The 18533-nt window shown below is 40.4% G+C and overlaps 1 protein-coding gene across 21 annotated transcripts in view; it reads right to left on the bottom strand.

The window, feature by feature from the left end:
• Nucleotides 1-18533, bottom strand: part of KIAA1217 (KIAA1217 ortholog) — a 553152-nt gene that overhangs the window by 93733 nt on the left and 440886 nt on the right. For 18 of the 21 annotated variants that reach the window (XM_075922528.2, XM_075922523.2, XM_089776737.1 and 15 more), the window contains 2 exons: nt 15586-15784; nt 12567-12660 (listed from right to left, as the gene is read on the bottom strand). In XM_075922528.2, the coding sequence (XP_075778643.2) occupies nt 12567-12660; nt 15586-15784 (293 nt within the window). Of the gene's footprint in view, nt 1-5755; nt 5803-6846; nt 7210-12566; nt 12661-15585; nt 15785-18533 lie in introns of those variants that run through there. The other 3 variants (XM_075922532.2, XM_006115304.5, XM_075922531.2) reach the window with 3 other exon arrangements.

The following is an 18533-nucleotide window of genomic DNA, read 5'->3' as shown; positions in this document are numbered from 1 at the left end:
CTGGGGGCTGCAGGGAGGGAAGGGGCCAGGCAGGAATGGGGACCAAGCGACGCTGGCAGGAGTCTCTGACCTGCGGGCTGGACACTCAGTTGCCCGCCGTGTGCTGCAATTCAAGGGTCATCAGCAGCTGGGGAAGGAGAAAGGGGCCAGGTCACATGGCAGGCGGCCGGGGGCAGCGCGGGGTTTTAGTTTTGCTTTCAGGGGCTGCTGCTGGAGCCTCTTCAGCCAGGGAGCCTGCATGCGGCATGGCACCCTAGGGTTTATTCGGCTATGTCAGGTAAAGCAGAATGTCAGATTAGCGAAGGTCGGATAATCGGGACTCTACTGTAATTGCTATCACTGTCTCAAGAGTAATTGTTCTGTTACATGAACATTTATTCTCTTTCAACTTTATTTCCTTCTGTTCAAAATTTGACAAATGCAAAGACAAACTAGCAATCAGTGTACCATGACAGAAAAGTAATGAAATGTGGGGATCTTAGTACTCCACTAATGTGAGCGTAAGGACCACCTGTAACCTGCAATCACTTTAGTACTGCTAGGAGTTCAAATACAATTTTGTTCAGCCTTCAGTTAGAGACCACCCTTCCTAGGCACACAATTTTGCTAGTTCACTGCGTGGTTACTTAAGTGAGCTTTCATTGTATACAGAATGAGCTGTTGAGCTGTTGTCACTGGATTAAGGAAAGAGCCATTTTGACAAAAAAAAAAGTACTTGGGAAGTTTGATTCACATGGGTCCTTCTTGGAAGAAACTTAATGCCACTGTCTGAAACCATGTTGTATAAACACAGTCTAGACCACAGGATCCAATCAGAGGCTATTAATAAAATGATTATTTAGTCTTCTTGGATTTCTTTCACCATAATGGATGGATAAAGCGGGGAGTGTTGGAGGAATGAGACATACATCCAGGGATGTGCTGATACACCAGCAAAGCATCCACCAAGACCATCCTGAGGTTTAGATGGCTAGATGCAAAACTGCTTATGTGGCTAAACTAAATAATTAAGATTAAAAGTAGGTATCTTGAGGATGGAAGTTATTCACGGTGATTAAAAATTGAGTGTTTGAGGAACCGTTACCCAGCAAATCTTTCAGTCCATTCGGTCACTTAATTTGCATGTTAAATTTCTATCACATGCATATTGTCTGAAAGCCTAATGATACATTCCTATACATTAAAGAAAGAGTGGATCCCAAAACCATACACTTTCACATGGTGCACTTTTGCCTACTGATTTTTGTAGGTGTCTTGTTCATGCCAATGCAGGTTATTTTTATATCAGATCTTGTGTGTATCCCAGAAAGGGCCATTTTCACTCCTCACATTTTCAAGAGTCTAATCAGTTTTCTTGACTCCAGATTAGAACTGACACCAGCTAATCAAAGACTATAGTGGTGTGGGGGTGATTCCCCTAAAACAAAGGTGGGGAACCTAAGGCCCATGGACTGGATGCGGTCTCTGGCTTTCTTGGATCCGATCCCTAAGTAGGGTTACCAGATGGTTTTAAAAAAATACCAGACACTCTTGCTCTCAGATGGGGGGTGCGGTGTGAGGAGAACCGGATGGGAGGGGAGCGGGGACTGGCGGGAGAAGGTCAGGGAGGGGCAGGGAACCAGACAGTGGGAAGCAGGGCTGGCAGGGAGGAGGTCAGGGGGAGCGGGTCTGGCCAAGGGAGATCGCGGGAGGTGGGGTGGGGAACAGGGCTGGCTGGGAGGGGAAATCGGGGGGGGGGGGGGCGGTGGTGGAACCGGCCAGCGGGAAGCAGGGCTGGCTTGATCTCAGACTGGGGGGGGGGGGGAAACTCGCCAGAGGGGACTGGCTGGGGGGGGGGGAATAGGCCGGCAGGGAGTGGGGATGGCTGGGAGGGAGCTGGGGGGAGTGGGGCTGGCCGGGGGAGATCAGGGGGAGAACTGGCCAGTGGGAAGCAGGGCTGGCCGGGAGGGCGTTGGGGGGAGCAGGGCTGGCCAGGGGGAACCTGCCGGCGGGGAGTGGGGCTCACTGGGAGGGGGTAAGGGGGAGTGGGGCTGGCCAGGGGGGAATCGGGGGGAACCAGCTGGCAGGAAGCGGAGCTGGCCTGGGCGCACACAGATCCCAGGGTGCTGCCCATCCTGCGCATGGTCCTGGCAGGGCGCACGGGTGGGTCCGGCCCCAGGGATTCCATCCCGCCCCGGCCCCGCCCCCCTCCTCTTTACTGTGTAGTTGCATACTGCCTGGCTGGTAGACAAACTCACGCAGTGCTGATACTCATCATAATAATAAAACTTACTTAATTAGAAAATACCGGACATTTATATGTCCGGTATTTTCTCAATTTGTTTCCCGGACAGAAAGCTGAAATACCGGACTGTCCAGTTCAAAACCGGACACCTGGTAACCCTACCCCTGAAGCTCTCCCCACCCCCCAGCATTGGGGAGACCATGCTTGAACTCCAGCCCCTACTCCCGTCCCCCTGCGAGGCTGGAGAACACAAAATCTACTAGTCTGGGTCCCCTTAGGCTCTAGTGTGTGAAAGGAATGTGGGGAGCATCTGTCTCCTTCTCAGCCAGGAGCCACGTCAGTGAGTGTATTTCTCCCCTGACTTGTGTGTAGCTTCCAACTCATTTTTCTGCCATCAACGGCCCCCAATCCAAAAAAGGTTCCCCACCCTTGCCCTAAAAGATCAGGAGCTGGATCACTCTTCTGTCTCTACAGAAAAAAGAAGATGAAGACAAAGTGAGTTATCTCCCTTGTGGAATCTGGGCTTTTAGGTGCTGTATTTACCTAGAGGAAAGTGATTGGTTTAATAAAGAACTGAAGACTCAGTTGTGTGCAGGGAACTTAGTTCCTATACGAAGAGAAGCACTTCTAGATAGTGTAATATGGAAGGATGCTAGGAATGGCTAAAGTAAAGTTCTGATTAAGTAAAGCAATGTCAGGCTTAAAGAGAGAAGAATGGTTCCTTCAAACTGAGAAGGTGCTATAGAGAGCACAAAAACTAAATTAACCTCAGCAAGGCGATTTTTAACCTTTGTTGAGGCCAGGGCAGATGTGCAAAGTTGCATGGAAGACTGAAAGCCATCTTTGGTTCAAGTGCTATCCCAGCATCTTCTGAATTCTCTTAAGCTTCCTTATTTACAAGGGAAGGTTGGTTTTGGTCAATGGCAGACAGTGCTGTGAGTATGTTTATAATCTGCCATCGCATTAGCAAGTTCTAGCAATGTCTGACTCTGCCAAATACTTAGGAAATGGAGGTAAATAGTCATAGCATTGCAAAGTGACTTGCCAAAAGCAAGAGCTATGAAAGAGTAAAACACCCAAGGATTAACAACTAGGAAACCTTCTGTAAAAGTAGGTGGATTAAGAATAAAAGAAGCAACTAACATGTAAATGTTTAGATCTAACTATTTTAGACCCTAAAATAGACCCAAACCCAATCCTCATGTCTTCATTCAGGGAAACCTCCCATTGAAGGGTACTTTTGCCCAAGAAGGCCAACATCACATCTGCACTTTGTGTTAAAGACTTGACCCTGGACTCAGTCACAGGCCAACAGAAAACTTGAGTTGATCTTAAATACTTCTGAAGCTTCAATGCTATTCACAGCCTCAAAACCAATCCTAACATCAAAATCAAAGAGGCTGACAAAGGAGGGGCTGTAGTCATCATGAACAGGACAGATTATGAACAGGAGGCGAACAGACAATTCACCAATACCAGATTCTACAGGCCTCTCTCCTGTGACCCCACTACAGAATACCAAAAAAACATGAAAAAACTGCTCAGGAAATTCCCTGATGCTACTCAGGAACAAATTTACCCCCCCCCCCCCCCCCATAATCCCCGACCAGGAACTTTCTATCTACTGTACTACCCAAAATACACAAACCTGGTAATCCCGGACTGCCCATCATCTCCAGCATTGGCACACACATCACAGGATTATCTGGCTATAGCGACTCCCTCCTCAGACCCTATGCTACCAGCACTCTTAGCTACCTCCGTAACACCACTGACTTTCTGAGGAAACTTCAAAACATCAGTAATCTTCCTGAAAATACCATCCTAGCCACCATGGATGTAGAAGCCCTTTACACCAACATTCCACACAAAGACGGATTACACACCATCAAGAACACCATCCCCGATAACAACACTGCACACCTGATGACAAAGCTCTGCGACTTTGTCCTCACCCACAACTACTTCCAATTCAGAGACAATTTCTATCTCTAAGTCAGCGGCACAGCCATGGGCACTCGCATGGCACCACAATATGCCAACATCTTTATGGCTAACCTTAAACAACGTTTCTTTAGCTCTCGCTCCCTAAAACCCCTACTTTACTTATATTACATCGATGACATCTTCATCATATAGACCCATGGAAAAGAGACTCTGGAAGAATTCCACAAAGATTTCAACAACTTCCACCCTACTGTCAACATCAGCCTGGACCAGTCCACACGAGAAATCCACTTCCTGGACACTACAATACAGTTAAATAATGGACAAATTTCCACCATCCTATATCAGAAATCCACCGACTGCTACACTTACCTTCATGCCTCCAGCTTCCATCCCAGACACATTTTTCAGTTGACTGTATACAGCCAAGCCCTAAGATACAACTGGATATGCTCCAACCCCCCACAGACAGAGATAATCACCTATAGGATCTTTACAGAGCATTCCTAAAACTGAAATACCCCCCCCCCCCGGAGAAGTGAAAAAACAAATTGACAGAGCCAAAAAAGTACCCAGACATGAACTACTTCAAGACAGACCCAAAAGAGAAAATAACAGAACTCCTCTTGTTGTTACCTACAATCCACAACTCAGACCCCTCTAACGCATTATACACAATCTACAACCCATCTTGGAAAATGATCCCTCACTCTCAGAGGCCTTGGGAGAAAAACCTATTCTTGCTTACAGAAAAGCCCCTAACTTGAAACAAACTCTTTCTGGTAACCATGCCACAAAACCACATCATAAGCCTCCAGGAACCCATCTCTGCAGCCAAAAAAGATACCAACTCTGCCCACATATCTATACTGGCGAATTTATCTCTGGAGCAAACAACATAAACCACCAAATCAAAAGGTCACTTGACTGCACATCTAGTAATTTGATCTATGCCATCAAATGCCAGCAGTCCCCATTGCTATATATATTGGACAAACTGGACAGTCTCTGCGGGAAAGAATCAATGGACACAAATCAGATATACATAAAGGAAACATAGAGAAACCTATTGGGGAACATTTCAACCTTCCAAATCACACTCTGACAGATCTCCAAATAGCTGTCTTGTCACAAACCAGCTCTACAAGCCAGATACACAGGGAAACATTGGAATTGCAGTTCATCTGCAAATTCAATTCACATGCTAATGGACTCAATAGTGATGAAGGTTGGTTGGGACACTACCAATTTAACAACCATTGAAGGTGCTAACAGCTCTCTGTGTAGTATACTTCCTGACATGGGAATCTATCGATTGACTTTGATTCTTATCTGCTTCGGTTTAAGTACCCATTCTCCAGATACTTACTGATGCTCTGTCCCCTCCCTCTTCCTTTTTCTTCCCTCCTCCCTCCCATTACCCTCTCCTATTTATTTCGAGTGTTCATATCCCAAAATCATAACTCCGGTCATCTGAAGAAGTGGGCTGTGCCCACGAAAGCTCATGATACCATCTATATGTTTTGTTGTCTATAAAGTGCTATCAGACCATTTGTTGTTTTTTGTTAAATAATTCTGTCTTACCAGGGAGGAATACTGATATGCTCCAAAGCAAGCTGTTTGCAAGCCTCAGCCAGAAAGAGAGGCCTTCTGAAGGAAACAAAAATCACTTTTTAGTGAGAGTATCATGGTGGGAGTGTGGATCTACTTGTTTACAGAAAACGTTACGGGGGATTTCCAGATGATGAGCTTGTGATAATCTAAAAGGAGAATAATATATAACTGGTAGATTTCTGGTATTTGCAGAGTGGGTGTGGCATACTCATATTCCTAGAGTAGTTGGTGTGGGCTAAAATGCTTTTTTTCAAAGCAAGTTTGATCTCATTTAACATAACACTAAGTAGATAGAACTTGGTTTTAATAGATCCATTATATTCATTGGAAACTTTTTAAAAAGCTACTTTTAGATTACTGGTATATTACAGAATCTATATAATTATATAGAACACGAATGATATTTTTTCAAAATAAATATAATTTAACAAAGAAACAATACCACTTAATTATTTAAAAAAACCACAATGAGATCATCATCAGACGTAGCTCAGCATACGTACATTTAAACAGATCAATTTAGGGGTGATAATTGAGATTTATATTTAGTTTTATTTAAAGCTAAAAAATGAATTCTTAATCTCCTAAACACCTTCTCAATAATCTAGGTCATTTTATGGGTGTAATTTTTATACTACACATGAAAGAAAGAGAACAGGTAAATTTACTATATTTATCACAGTTATAGATACAGCTACCTCTCAATGTCTCCTTCCCTATAGCAGCATAAATAACTGACAGTTTAGTAGCAGCTCATTCACTAAAAATAGTAAAACTCATGTCACAGAAACAATCCCAGAGCATCAGACACTATATTGAACTCTCAACCAGATTTAAAATGACAAGTTACAAAATAATTGAATTATTACTTTCAATTCACAGATGTTAAACAAAACATAAAGCCTAATTTTGGTAGCCAACAGAATAAAACATTTCTTTTTCTGGAAGATTTAAGAAGATTCCTACTTTTGATCTCTAGTTTAAATCCCCAGTTATTCTAAAAATATCCTTTAGCCAAAACGAAAAAGGAATTCTATATTCACTATGAATAGGCATCTTACCTTACATCTTTTGGTGAACTCCTTTTCTAGAAGCATCTGGCAGGTATTCAAACACAAAAGTATTTTCAGCTAAGCTTGTTTATACATTTTCTTAAGACTAAACTTATGCTTTTGTTTTGCTAGAAGAAGCTCTTAGACAAAACATGTGGGCTAAAACAGCAGCAGCTTCCTTGTTCAAGAGAATTTCATGGACATTCACAAGATTTGCTTCTGCTGTCCGAAAGTTAAGTCTGAGCAAGAAAGGCATTTTTCCTGTCCCGGAAATCAGTATTACCAAAACCAATGCTGAGCTAATGAGAAATGTTTCTTCCATGTGTTCTGTTTGGCAGACGCTGTAAGTCATATCAAGGAAACACATGATGTTTATAAATACAATATGGCTCATGTTGTCATAACCTCTCAATGACAAAAAGAGCACTAGTAAAAGCAGGCAGCAAAACTGCAGGAAAGAGGATACATGTATCATTTCTGTGTCAGAGATCCATATATTGGAATTTTTCCTAAAGAAAAAGTTGTATAGTAGAGGGAACAGTAAGTCAGTGGATGGCAACTTATAAATATACTACGGGTATACTTAGCATTGTCGTGCATTCAAACAACTATGTGTTTAAATATTTGTTCTCAGTTTTAGGAGTTACGCTCTAGGCGGATGCCTATATTGCAGTCATAGGTTGTGATTACAGTTCAAGTAAACATACCCAGGGCTAGCTTTCACTTAGCTGACTCAGGTCCTGGAGCATGGAAACTGCAGCAGAGTGCATTTAGCATGGCTGTACAAGCTTGCCCAGGAATCATCCACAGGTCCAGTGTGGACTGAAGCACACACTACCTAAGCCTGCTTCATGGAGAAGGGAGCTTCAAGCACAGAGCCGTCCCTTTCAACCCTTCCCACCCATCTGGTTCTGAGGGGGGAAGTGTTAGTGTCACCACGCTGGCCCCTTGTCCCTTGTTGCAGTAGTTTGACCTCTCCCTTCAGCTCCCACACCATCCAAAAAACACGGTTCTCTTCATTCCACCAGCCAAATTCCCCCTGCTTAATGGTGTGGTACAGTCATTCTGGTCCCTATATTCTATGTAGAGCTAGCTCAGTAGGGCTATAGAAACTGCAGTCACATCTTGTTTTTTTATACAAGAAACAGATAACCATCTTGTTAGTCTTTAAAGTGCTACATTGTCCTGCATTTTGCTTCAACTACCCCAGACTAACACGGCTACATTTCTATCACTATTCTACATGCAAGGCACTACATTTAGCCGTTTGGAATGGAAATCCATCAACCATACGAAGAAACTCACACAGATACAGACAGACATCATCTTTCTATCCAAGTGCAAGAAAATGGACATCGTACCCAAAGGACTGAAAGTGAACAATCCATTAAGATCAACATACTGCACTGACTACAGTGAAAGACTCTGCCTCACACTATCCAAGAAATTAAGAAACCACCTGATAAGTATTTTATACAAGAAACAGATATTAACTCACAAACATCCCACTCTCCCTACCTCTAATATCATCAATTCACAGACACTTACCTTCCTTCCTTCCCCCCCCCCTGCATCCCCCTCCTGTTCTGCAATGTGATTTGTCCTTTTCATATGTGTTCATTTTTTTAATTGTATCCTTTGGTATATATGGTTGTGACTACTTTCTTCCACTATTTGATCTGAGGAAGTGGGTCTGGCCCACGAAAGCTCATCATCTAATAAACCATCTTGTTAGTCTTTAAAGTGCTACATTGTCCTGCATTTTGCAGTCACATCCCGTGACTGCAGTATAGACATACCCTACGACTCTTATAAAAATTCAAAATGTGGGCGACAATTTTGGCAAGACTTACATTTTTACTTCTTGGCTACATCTACACTGCAGGCTTTTTGTGCAAGAATGGCCGTTCTTGCGCAAAAACTTGCAGAGTGTTTACACTGCATGCGTGTTCTGGCGCAAGTAAATTTACAGTAAAGTATGAGAAAAGAGGGCTTCTTGAACAAGTGTTATTCCTCTCCCCACAAGGAATAAGCCCTCTTGTGCAAGAAGGCAGTGTGGACGGGCAACAGAGGTTACTTGAGCAAGAAACCCTTATGGCTAAAATGGCCATCAGCAGGGCTCGCCGAGCTACGGCGAGCCCCGCTCGCCAGCCACGCTGTCCGGCGATCTGTGCATGCACAGATCATTCTGCACATGCGCAGATCACCCGAACCCGGCTCTTCCGGGTTGTAATCTACTTGCCACGGGCGAGTAGATTACAGAGTTTGTCGAGCCCTGGCCATTAGAGCTTTCTTGCACAAGAGAGTGTCCACACTGCCATGGATGCTCTTGCACAAAAGCACATGGCAGTGTGGACACCCTCTTGCACAAGAACTTCTGCACAGAAACTATTGCACAAAACAGTTCTTGCGCAAGAAGCCTGAAGTGTAGATGTAGCCCTAGTGTTTAATGACCTATGCATTTTTTAACTTGAATGCAATGCCATGAAACTCCGCTAGGAAGGTCCCGTAATCTGGATGTTTGTCTGAGGTATCCAAAGAAAACCTGATTTTGCATTTATTATCACCTTGTCTTTCATAAAAACAGTGTAGAGGATTTTTTGCAGGCAGACCCAACTCTTACGGATTAATTTACTTAAGAGGGAACTCTATATTCACATAAAGAAGATAGGAAGAAGTTGGTAAAGTACAGCTAGGAGCTAGAGGAAAATAACTGAACACTGACAACATGTACAAGTCTAAATTCTAGTGGGTGAATTTAGGCTATTCATATAACAGATGCCAGAGAAACTTGGGGAAATGAGGATAACAAATGAGATGAGTAATACCAGGGCACTAATCTATGAACCATCTGATCAGGATGGTGAAAATGATTGTGAAAGACTCAGGGTGATTAGAGAGGCTGCAAAGTGAGTATATGCAATAAATTAATGGAGGATTTTAACTTATGTTGACTGGGTACATGTCAGGACGGGATGTGGAGATAAAATTTCTTGACATCATAAATGACTGCTTCTTGGAACAGCTTATCTTGGAACCCACAAGGGGAGAGGCAATTCTTGAGTCAGTCCTAAGTAGAGCAAAAGATTTGTTCCAGGAGATCAGTTCATAGCAAACATAATATAATTACATGTAACACCCTTCTTTTGGGGACATATGCTAAAGAAGCCCACCATAGCAGTACTGAATTTTAGAAAGGGAGCCATCAAAAATAAGGAAGTCAGTTAAACAAAAATTAAAAACAATAGTTACAAGGGTGACATGCCAGCAAGCTGCATAGAGACTATTTAAATCTATTGACAGGTAAGAAAAATGTATCTTGAGAACATAAGAGATTTTGATTTAAGGATACTTTGTGTATTATGATATGTAATGTTGGCAATTTATTTTTGATGGCTATAAAAGCTTTAACTATTTGAGTCTCAGTGTCTACTGGCATTAATTATTGTCAGAGCCCCTCCATAATTTCACATATCTGAGAAAATTTAAATAATAAAATTAGGAAAAAGCTTTAAAATGAACATTGCTATTATTCATCAACATTATAAAAATAAACATTGAATTCAGCCAATCCTAAGTATAACACAAAAGATGTGTGACGAGATTTGCCTTCATATGGTGCAGATTCACATCTCAAAAGTAACTTCCTAAAAACAGAACAGGCAATAATTGCCTTATCTCTACACTTACTAAAACATAGCACCTGTAATGCTAAGCTCTGTGTTCACAGTCATTACTCCTTCCTCTCCTCTCATTTTAGTGAAGTTAGTTTCAATTTATTCAAGCACAAATATCACGATGGTAAGAGTAGGAAGACTGGAGTGATACATTTTCCACCCACTCACACATTTTCCATATCCTACATCTGTCTGCCTCCATGCAGCTCCAAAATTAATTCAGTCTTACTCTTGGGTTCTCTCTCTCCACCATATATATTCACATGATCACATCCATAAAATCAAGTGTTTCTTTGCAGGCTTCCCTATTCTGCCTCACCAACTTCCTGAACACTGACTTAACGGGACTTCCTCTCAAATTGAAAAGATAGTTGAGTCACCCATACAGGAGCTAACCAAACCCAACTCCACTGACCTTATGAGATCTAACAAGAGCACATCACCAGGTAAACTGGCTACAGACCAGGAAATAACTATGCGTGGGAGATACGAAGATTTTTTAAATGCCACCACTGGGAAGAAACCAACTCACATAACCACCTCAGAGAGCAGAGCAGAACATGGTAAAATAAATCACATAATCTTAGAAACATAGGGCTGGAAGAGTGCTTAAGATGTCATCTAGTCCAACCCCCAACACTAGGATAGAGGGGGTCACCTTTATTTTGGAACGACACACTACTTTGGCCACAGGGAAAGAGTTTACCTCTAGTCAGTATTTAATCTGTGGACATAATCTTAGGTGCACATTTCTACATTTTAAAGTGAACAAGAAAAACTGTAACCACTGTTTTTATAGAGAGCCAACATTTGTATTTGAAACAACTTTATTAGATAGTAAATATCTGAAACGGGGCCAAAGAAGTAATCCAGATTGCTGACATTTTGCTTTGGGATACACATTAGCAAAACGCATGTGCAGTACACAACACACACAAATGTTAAATTTAGCCCATCTTTCTTGTGGGACAATAACATTTTAAACCTAATGATTGTAATATCAATGCATTATTATTATAATGGTTAACATACTTACTATAAGCACTGAAAATGTGCCTTGTCCTAAGATATTAAGGATATAACTCAGCTATATCTGGTTATGCCTCTATAGGAGTCAATAACAGTTCAGGATTCTCAACACCTTGCAGGAAACAAACAGCAATTTATCAAACTGGCTAAATAAGTTGCTCCCATTCTATATACAGCTTTTTAGCCTGCAGTGAGGTGAATAATCAGGGAAATGGATTTTCTGACCCATCATAGAGATTGTTTTATGATGTTTTAAAATTCAACTTTTTAAGTAATTATAGGAGAGTTGTTTGAAAATACTGCAGGAAAATAAATGACTATTACAACTGTACTGAAACAACAATGCCCTTCCCTGTTACAACTACAAAAGTGCTTAAATATAATCAGACCCAAAAAACAAAGCACTGTGACAGATGCAAAAAAATTGTGAAACCACAAACCAGATGCATAATTATAAACTAATTCCCCCCCCCCCCCCCCCGAGTTTCTCATCTGCTTTGGAGCATTTATAAGTTACTAAAAACCAAGCAGTACACCTGTTAGTAACTGAATCCTTCTTTGACCTTGAAGGCTTAATATGATTTTATTATTTCCTATATATTACATTTAAACAAAAAAGAAAACAACAAAAATAAATTTCAGAACTTCCTTGGCAAATTCAAAGGCAAAGAGTTTCACGACTAATAGAATAAAAGTAAACCATATTTTGCTTTGTTGATAAAGGAAGAAAGAATTTGGTGCTCACTAATGAATAAGATCTCAATTTGTATTCTGAAACAAATGACTAAAAAGATTGTGCTGAAATTTCGGTTTTTTAATGTGAATGAATAAGGAATCAGAGAGCTGTTACTCAGTGTTAGCAGTGACAAAGACTGAAGTAAAAGATCAATAAATGAGTTAGTATCATGAATCAATGTAGTCCCCTTGCAGTATGTATACATTCTTGTATATGTTAGTGTAAACATTTCACATAGAAAACAGAAGATAAAACAAAAATAAATATAAATCAACTCTGGCACTTACCCTTATATCTCCATTTACAGTTCTGGATGTATGATTAAATGCGTGTGCAGGATCTTTGTTGTAAACTTTAAGGAAAGATCTGTCCTGAATGTTCCTGGAATCAAAAACATCAACAATGGTAGCAGATGAAAGGAGTTTTATTTTAGACATTTCCTTTGCTTGTCCTATGAATTCAGGCAACAGACATCAACCCAAGAATCATAGAATACTAGAACTGGAAGGGACCTCGAGGTCCAGTCTCCTGCCCTCACAGCAGGACCAACCATCATCACAATATTGTTGCAACTGACCAAAAAACAAAAACAAAAACAAACAACCCTACTGCTATAAAATAGACAAACAAACAACAAAAACGTGCTTCCATTCTCTTTCCCACGAGAAGTATTCTTTCAGTTCCGCTCCACACCCATAAAATCAGGTGGGAGTGAGTTTCTTTCAAGATCCTGATCACAGTGTGAAAACATTTTCTAAGATAATAAAGCTCCAGTATTTACAATGCACTCAAAAGTGCTTAAGCTAATATTTAAATGCTTTACTGTGCACCCTACACAAAGACACACTTTTCTGCTATTCTAACCAGCACAAATCAAAATAAAAAGTATCCTTCGAAATTATTCTTGAGGCAAATGTAAGTTGCAGTTTGTTCACCAAACTGAACAAATTTCAGTGACTAAGAAGTCATCTGCAAATGTAAAAACAAATTTTCATGCCTCCAATTTTTTTTGTTTTTTTTTTAAAGAAAGAACAGCTTTGATAAAATCAACTACAAAATTTTGATGCAAATTGTTAGAAGAAAACACCAACAGATTTTTAGCTTAATTCAGTCTTGTCATTCACAAGTCTTTTTTAAAAACTGACTCATTCAGACAACAATCAGATGGCAGACATTTCACATTAGTCTCGTTATTACTTTATAATAATTCATATATTGTAAGATTATTATAGATTAAAAGATTATTACCTTATAATAATTCCATAGATTAAAAATTTGCACGGAGTCCTGCTTATTTCTTGTTCAGTTCTAATCAGCAACAATCTAACTAACAGCAACAACCTAAACACACTAACATCCTTTTAAAATTGTGATTCCTTTCATTTTGCAGGAGCAATTTCAAGAGAATTTGCATACAAGACTTGAATACTTTCCCTCCAGGTGCAGCTACATGTTTAGTGGCCTGATCTTAATCATTGGGATTATCATTTAAAAAAAAAAATTAAGTGAAGCATACTTGGGCTGCTCTAATTTCTTTCTTTTAAAGTCATACTAGTCAGTGGTTGCTTTGAATCTGTAACTAGTCAGAACTTGCACTGCTTCTATAGATTTAAGTGGCCTATTAAAAAAACCCACATAGTTTAACAGACAGATCAGTCCTATCTGTTTGAGAAATGTATGGTTAAGGAGAAGTTTAAAGTTGATGAGAGTTAACTACATGTAGAATGCACATGAAAATACCTACCCTGCAGCAAGTTTAAGTTCTTAGTTTATTTATGGCAACATAAACTCTTTTGTGCCACACAAATATGCAATTTTAGATAATATCAGTATCTAATAGGGTGGAAAGTCTACTTTTAGTTAGTGAACAATTTGGGAACAATGTTTATTGTCTGTATAATTAAATAACATTTGAAGCCGAAAGTAAAGATGTTGCATGTAAGGCAAGGATAAAATTCTGCTTAGAGATCAGTGTGAAGAATCTAAACTAGAGAATTCTGCTCTCTCCTTGGATGTGGAATTTTTCTTGGTTAATGTATTTTTCATTGCAAGGAAACTTCTCTAATTTCCCAGTTCACTCTTAGCTCACAAATGATGATGCCATATATAGAGGCAAGGTGGGTGAGGTAATTTCTTGAACTGGACCAAACTTCATTTCTCTTTTCTATATCTAAAATGATGGTTGAGAGAGGTCACCCAACTAATGTCAAATTTGGTTTAAAAATTTGCTCCATAGAAATCCTGTAGAAATATGACAGCTTGAAGTACAGTAGTGTTTTAAGGAAACATAGTATAATTCAGCACATTTGATCTGTGAATGGAATTGTATTTCACACCATATTCCATTCCATCCCACTCCACCTGAAACTTTTCTGGTAACAGGTACACATTTGTGTATTTTTTTATTTGCACATATGTTTTGCATTCACTATTTGACTGCAGTTAGAGCTGAATATTTTTCCTTCTGGCTCTCTTTCTCTTCTGCTTCGCTCTTGTAATATTATGTCTTTTCTAATATTTATCATATACTACCTTATGAATAGTTTGGTATAAATATATGTCACATAGCCCTGCACTATTTTTCACACCGTAACAAGCCTATGGCCATCTACATGGTTGTAACTGTTGTGCACATAGGCCATTGGGAAATTCTTGGTGGTTATGGATTAACATTCCAATCCTTCTGCTCCAAAGGCACAGATGCCAATTGGTGTCAGAAGTTCAGGGATTAAGAAACATGTTTGAGTGGCTCTGATTCCATCCAACAGAAGACATATACATACACACACAAACCAGGATTTAACAGTATGCTTTGTATGCAGTACTGGCTGAGCTAATATAAAATAATAACAAATAATAATCATAATAATTTGTATTAATGAAGCAGTGGCAGGTATCCAATTGTCCAGTCCCATGGAAGCTAGAGCTCTGATCTACGACACTCCTTTTCTGCCAACACTGTGCCCCAGAAAATTCACAATTCTTCTCCCACCTTACATCAGGTTTTCTGCCAGCAGAGACATGGATCTGTTGTAAGGCAACTTTGTAAAAGCTAACCAAACTTATCTGTATTGCACGAATACTTAATAAAGTATAACATACATATACAGATTACGCAACAGATGTGGTACATATAGTTTAAGGCACATGGCAAACTGTGAAAAGCCCAAATTATTCAGACATTACTGAACTTGTCTCAATATGTCAGACCTGATATTTGTAAGATATCAGCTTAATGATTTTTCATACTATTGATGCGCTGTAGAAAAAAAACACCGAATGTACTTCCAAATATACTTTACCTACCTTACATCATTTAGTTCATAGTATATATTCCTGCTTTCATCCTTGATGTAAATGGCAACACTAGGAGACTCCATCATTTTCATTGTCAGCTGCTGGGGGAAGGCACTTACGAAGAGGGCGCGAATAGTGTCTGTACTTGTAATTTCATTCGGCATCCTTAATTGTTTTGTTTCATCTCCATACTGAAGATATAAAACTCCTAAAACCAAAGTACAATTGAAGATTTTTTTTTAAAAAAATGGACTAAACCTAGACTCCAAAGTTCATATAAAACACACATAAAATACTTAATTCTACATTAGACTAAGCATAGCTAGATGTCTCTCTCACACCCACCATAGCTTTTCACTACAATACTGGAATGAAGAATAAAAATTGTGTTATAGATATAGATTATTTGTTTCTATACCACATAGTTTTTCCAGAATGTTATTGGGAGGCATCTGTTTTAGTGTTCTTTAGTTAGATTAAAAGTTTACATTAAAAGAGCTAGTTTTAAATTATGGGAATTTTTCTGTTAGACCAAGGAAAAAATTAATCCTTGTATCACTGGGGTTCTTTTAAGCATAAACTCTGTTTTAGCTTCTCTCTTACTTAACATGGGCTTGATTTTCAAACCAACTCTTCATTTTTGCAAGCTTAATTTGGTGCCCACAGTTGATTTTTTCAGCAATTTATTTATTTATAAAATTATGGGTAAAATTCACAGCAGGAACAAAGCCAAAATCATTAAAAAGCCCATCCAGCCTAAATATCAGACACTTTCATTTTTAGTGTTTCTGTTAAGCCAAGTTGGTCCCCTGCCATATTTACTGCACATTGGGATGGTTGGTTCCTGTGCCTTCAATAAGACTTCTTTAAAATACTGCCAGCTCTCCTTTTCCCCTTCATATTAGCCTCCCAGGGGATACTGTCCATCAGTTCCCTGAGGGAGTCAAAGTCTGCTTTTCTGCTGCTCTCCTTTCTACTGACTCGCGCGGGATGGGAGCACAGCCCCGGTCAGTCCTGCTCCCCGTCGGCTGATTCACTCCCCGTCTCCTCCTAGCCAGCCAGTTGGTTGATTCTCCCTGACTTTCTCCTCCCGGTCTTCCCTGACCAGTCCCTCCCTCCCTCCCCCCCCACCAGCTCTGCCTCCCTCTGTCCGGTTCCTGCTCCAGATCTTCCCCAACCAGCCCCGCTGCACCTCCCGCCAGCCCTGCTTCCGGCGGCCAGTTCTCCCCTCCTCCTTCTCCTCCTGAGCTCCCCCAGCCAGCTCCACCCCCACTAGTCACCCCCCTCCCACATCCTGAGGTCAGCTTCGTTCCGCCCGACCCCCCCACCAACCAGCCCTGCTTCCTGTTGGCCCCGTCATCTCCCCCAGCCAGCCCTGTTTCCTCCCCCCACCCCGTTAGCTCTGTTTCCCACCCCCCCCCCCCAGCCAACACCGCTCCCCTCCTGGCTGGTCCTTTCCCCCCCTCCCCCCATGAAGCGTGTCCAGTATTTTTTTTTATGACTACTTGGTAACCCTATACCTATCATCCTGGGTTGTGAGATCTGTGCTCCACTTTGAGGCACAATACAGACTCTCACCCTAGATTTCTTAATTCCTTTACATTTGCTTTCTTTAAATTAAATATTCATATCCTTGTGCTGTTTTATATAACAATGACCCCACCCCTGCCTATGCGGAGTTTAATTAGCTTGAAATCACTGGTTCCAAACTTTCTTATTATTCCCACATTGTCAATTAGTTCCTCTCAACTGCTAAAAAATAGATACTGGACAGATTCTGCTATGGTTAAGGCATATGTATGTTTCTGGAACATACATTTACTTTCTATACAATTTGTGAAGTTCTTTATTATGCTTTTTTTTGGCTGTATATGCTATCTTACACATATCTAAATATTTAAATTCCTACAAATAGTTTAACCTGTAAAATCTATAAGCAGCACCTTTGAAGTTCAGACTGTGCTCAGTTCTGGTCAAAGACTTCATAAAAAGCCCAAAAGCTAGATAGCAAGACACAGAAACTCAGAAGTGTTCTGTGGCTCTCCTGTAGCAAAGAACTGACATGTAAAACTGAGCAGCATGCCCTCCATTTTGCAAGCTCCTGATGGGCCTATGGAAAGAGGAGGAAAAAAATTGGGAAGACTGGAAAAAATAAAACAAACTTAAAAATCTCACTCCTACCTGCTAGAAACTGGACCTACCTAACATGACATCGAATACCGTACACATCGTTCAAACCCAGTGGTGTACCTGTAAACTGTAATGTGAGGGTGTGATGAGAAGAATGTCAGGGTAACATAATCACAAACTCCTGAGGTGGATCTTCCTTGGTTAGTTTCCACAGGATAAAAGTCACAATTCTAGCAACTCATTTTCTCCTTTAAGTCAGCTGGTTTTTGGTAAGGGAACAGAAATGCCTAAATATTATTCCTACCAATGATGATGTGGGGGTTACAGAACAAAATACAAAACCCATTTAGATAGTGATTCTTGGTTTAAAGTCAAAAATTTTTATACCACCAATGATGGGGTGGTGGAAGGGTTTTTATTTTGCATATTCATGAGCTACATCCACCGACTAAAAGTTTGTGCTAAAGTCCTGGGACATGAAGCCATTTATAGAAACATATACAAATATATTAATCTAAGATGAAGTATTTTTCTCACTTTGTTGCCCATAATTGCTATAAACGAATGAATGCACATTTTGGCAGGTGTTCCCACAATCAATGAGCAGATAATTGTATGTGGAGCAGGAAAAGGCAGAACATGCTAATTTTATGCATATTAATCAGATTCCTCAACACCAGCTAACCATTATTTACTATTAGGCTCCCTTTAAAATGACACAGTCAGTGCCTTTTCTATAATATCATGGATGGATGATATTGTTATGAGCTGGGTTAAACATTGATATGGGTTGAATTACAGCCTCATTTAAAATGTGGTGTGAACAC

The sequence above is a fragment of the Pelodiscus sinensis genome, chromosome 2, assembly GCF_052426305.1.
Source record: "Pelodiscus sinensis isolate ZL-2025 chromosome 2, ASM5242630v1, whole genome shotgun sequence".
Lineage (NCBI taxonomy): Eukaryota > Metazoa > Chordata > Testudines > Trionychidae > Pelodiscus > Pelodiscus sinensis.
Note: the sequence above shows the minus strand (reverse complement) of the source record. Positions and strands in the feature narration are given on the sequence as shown.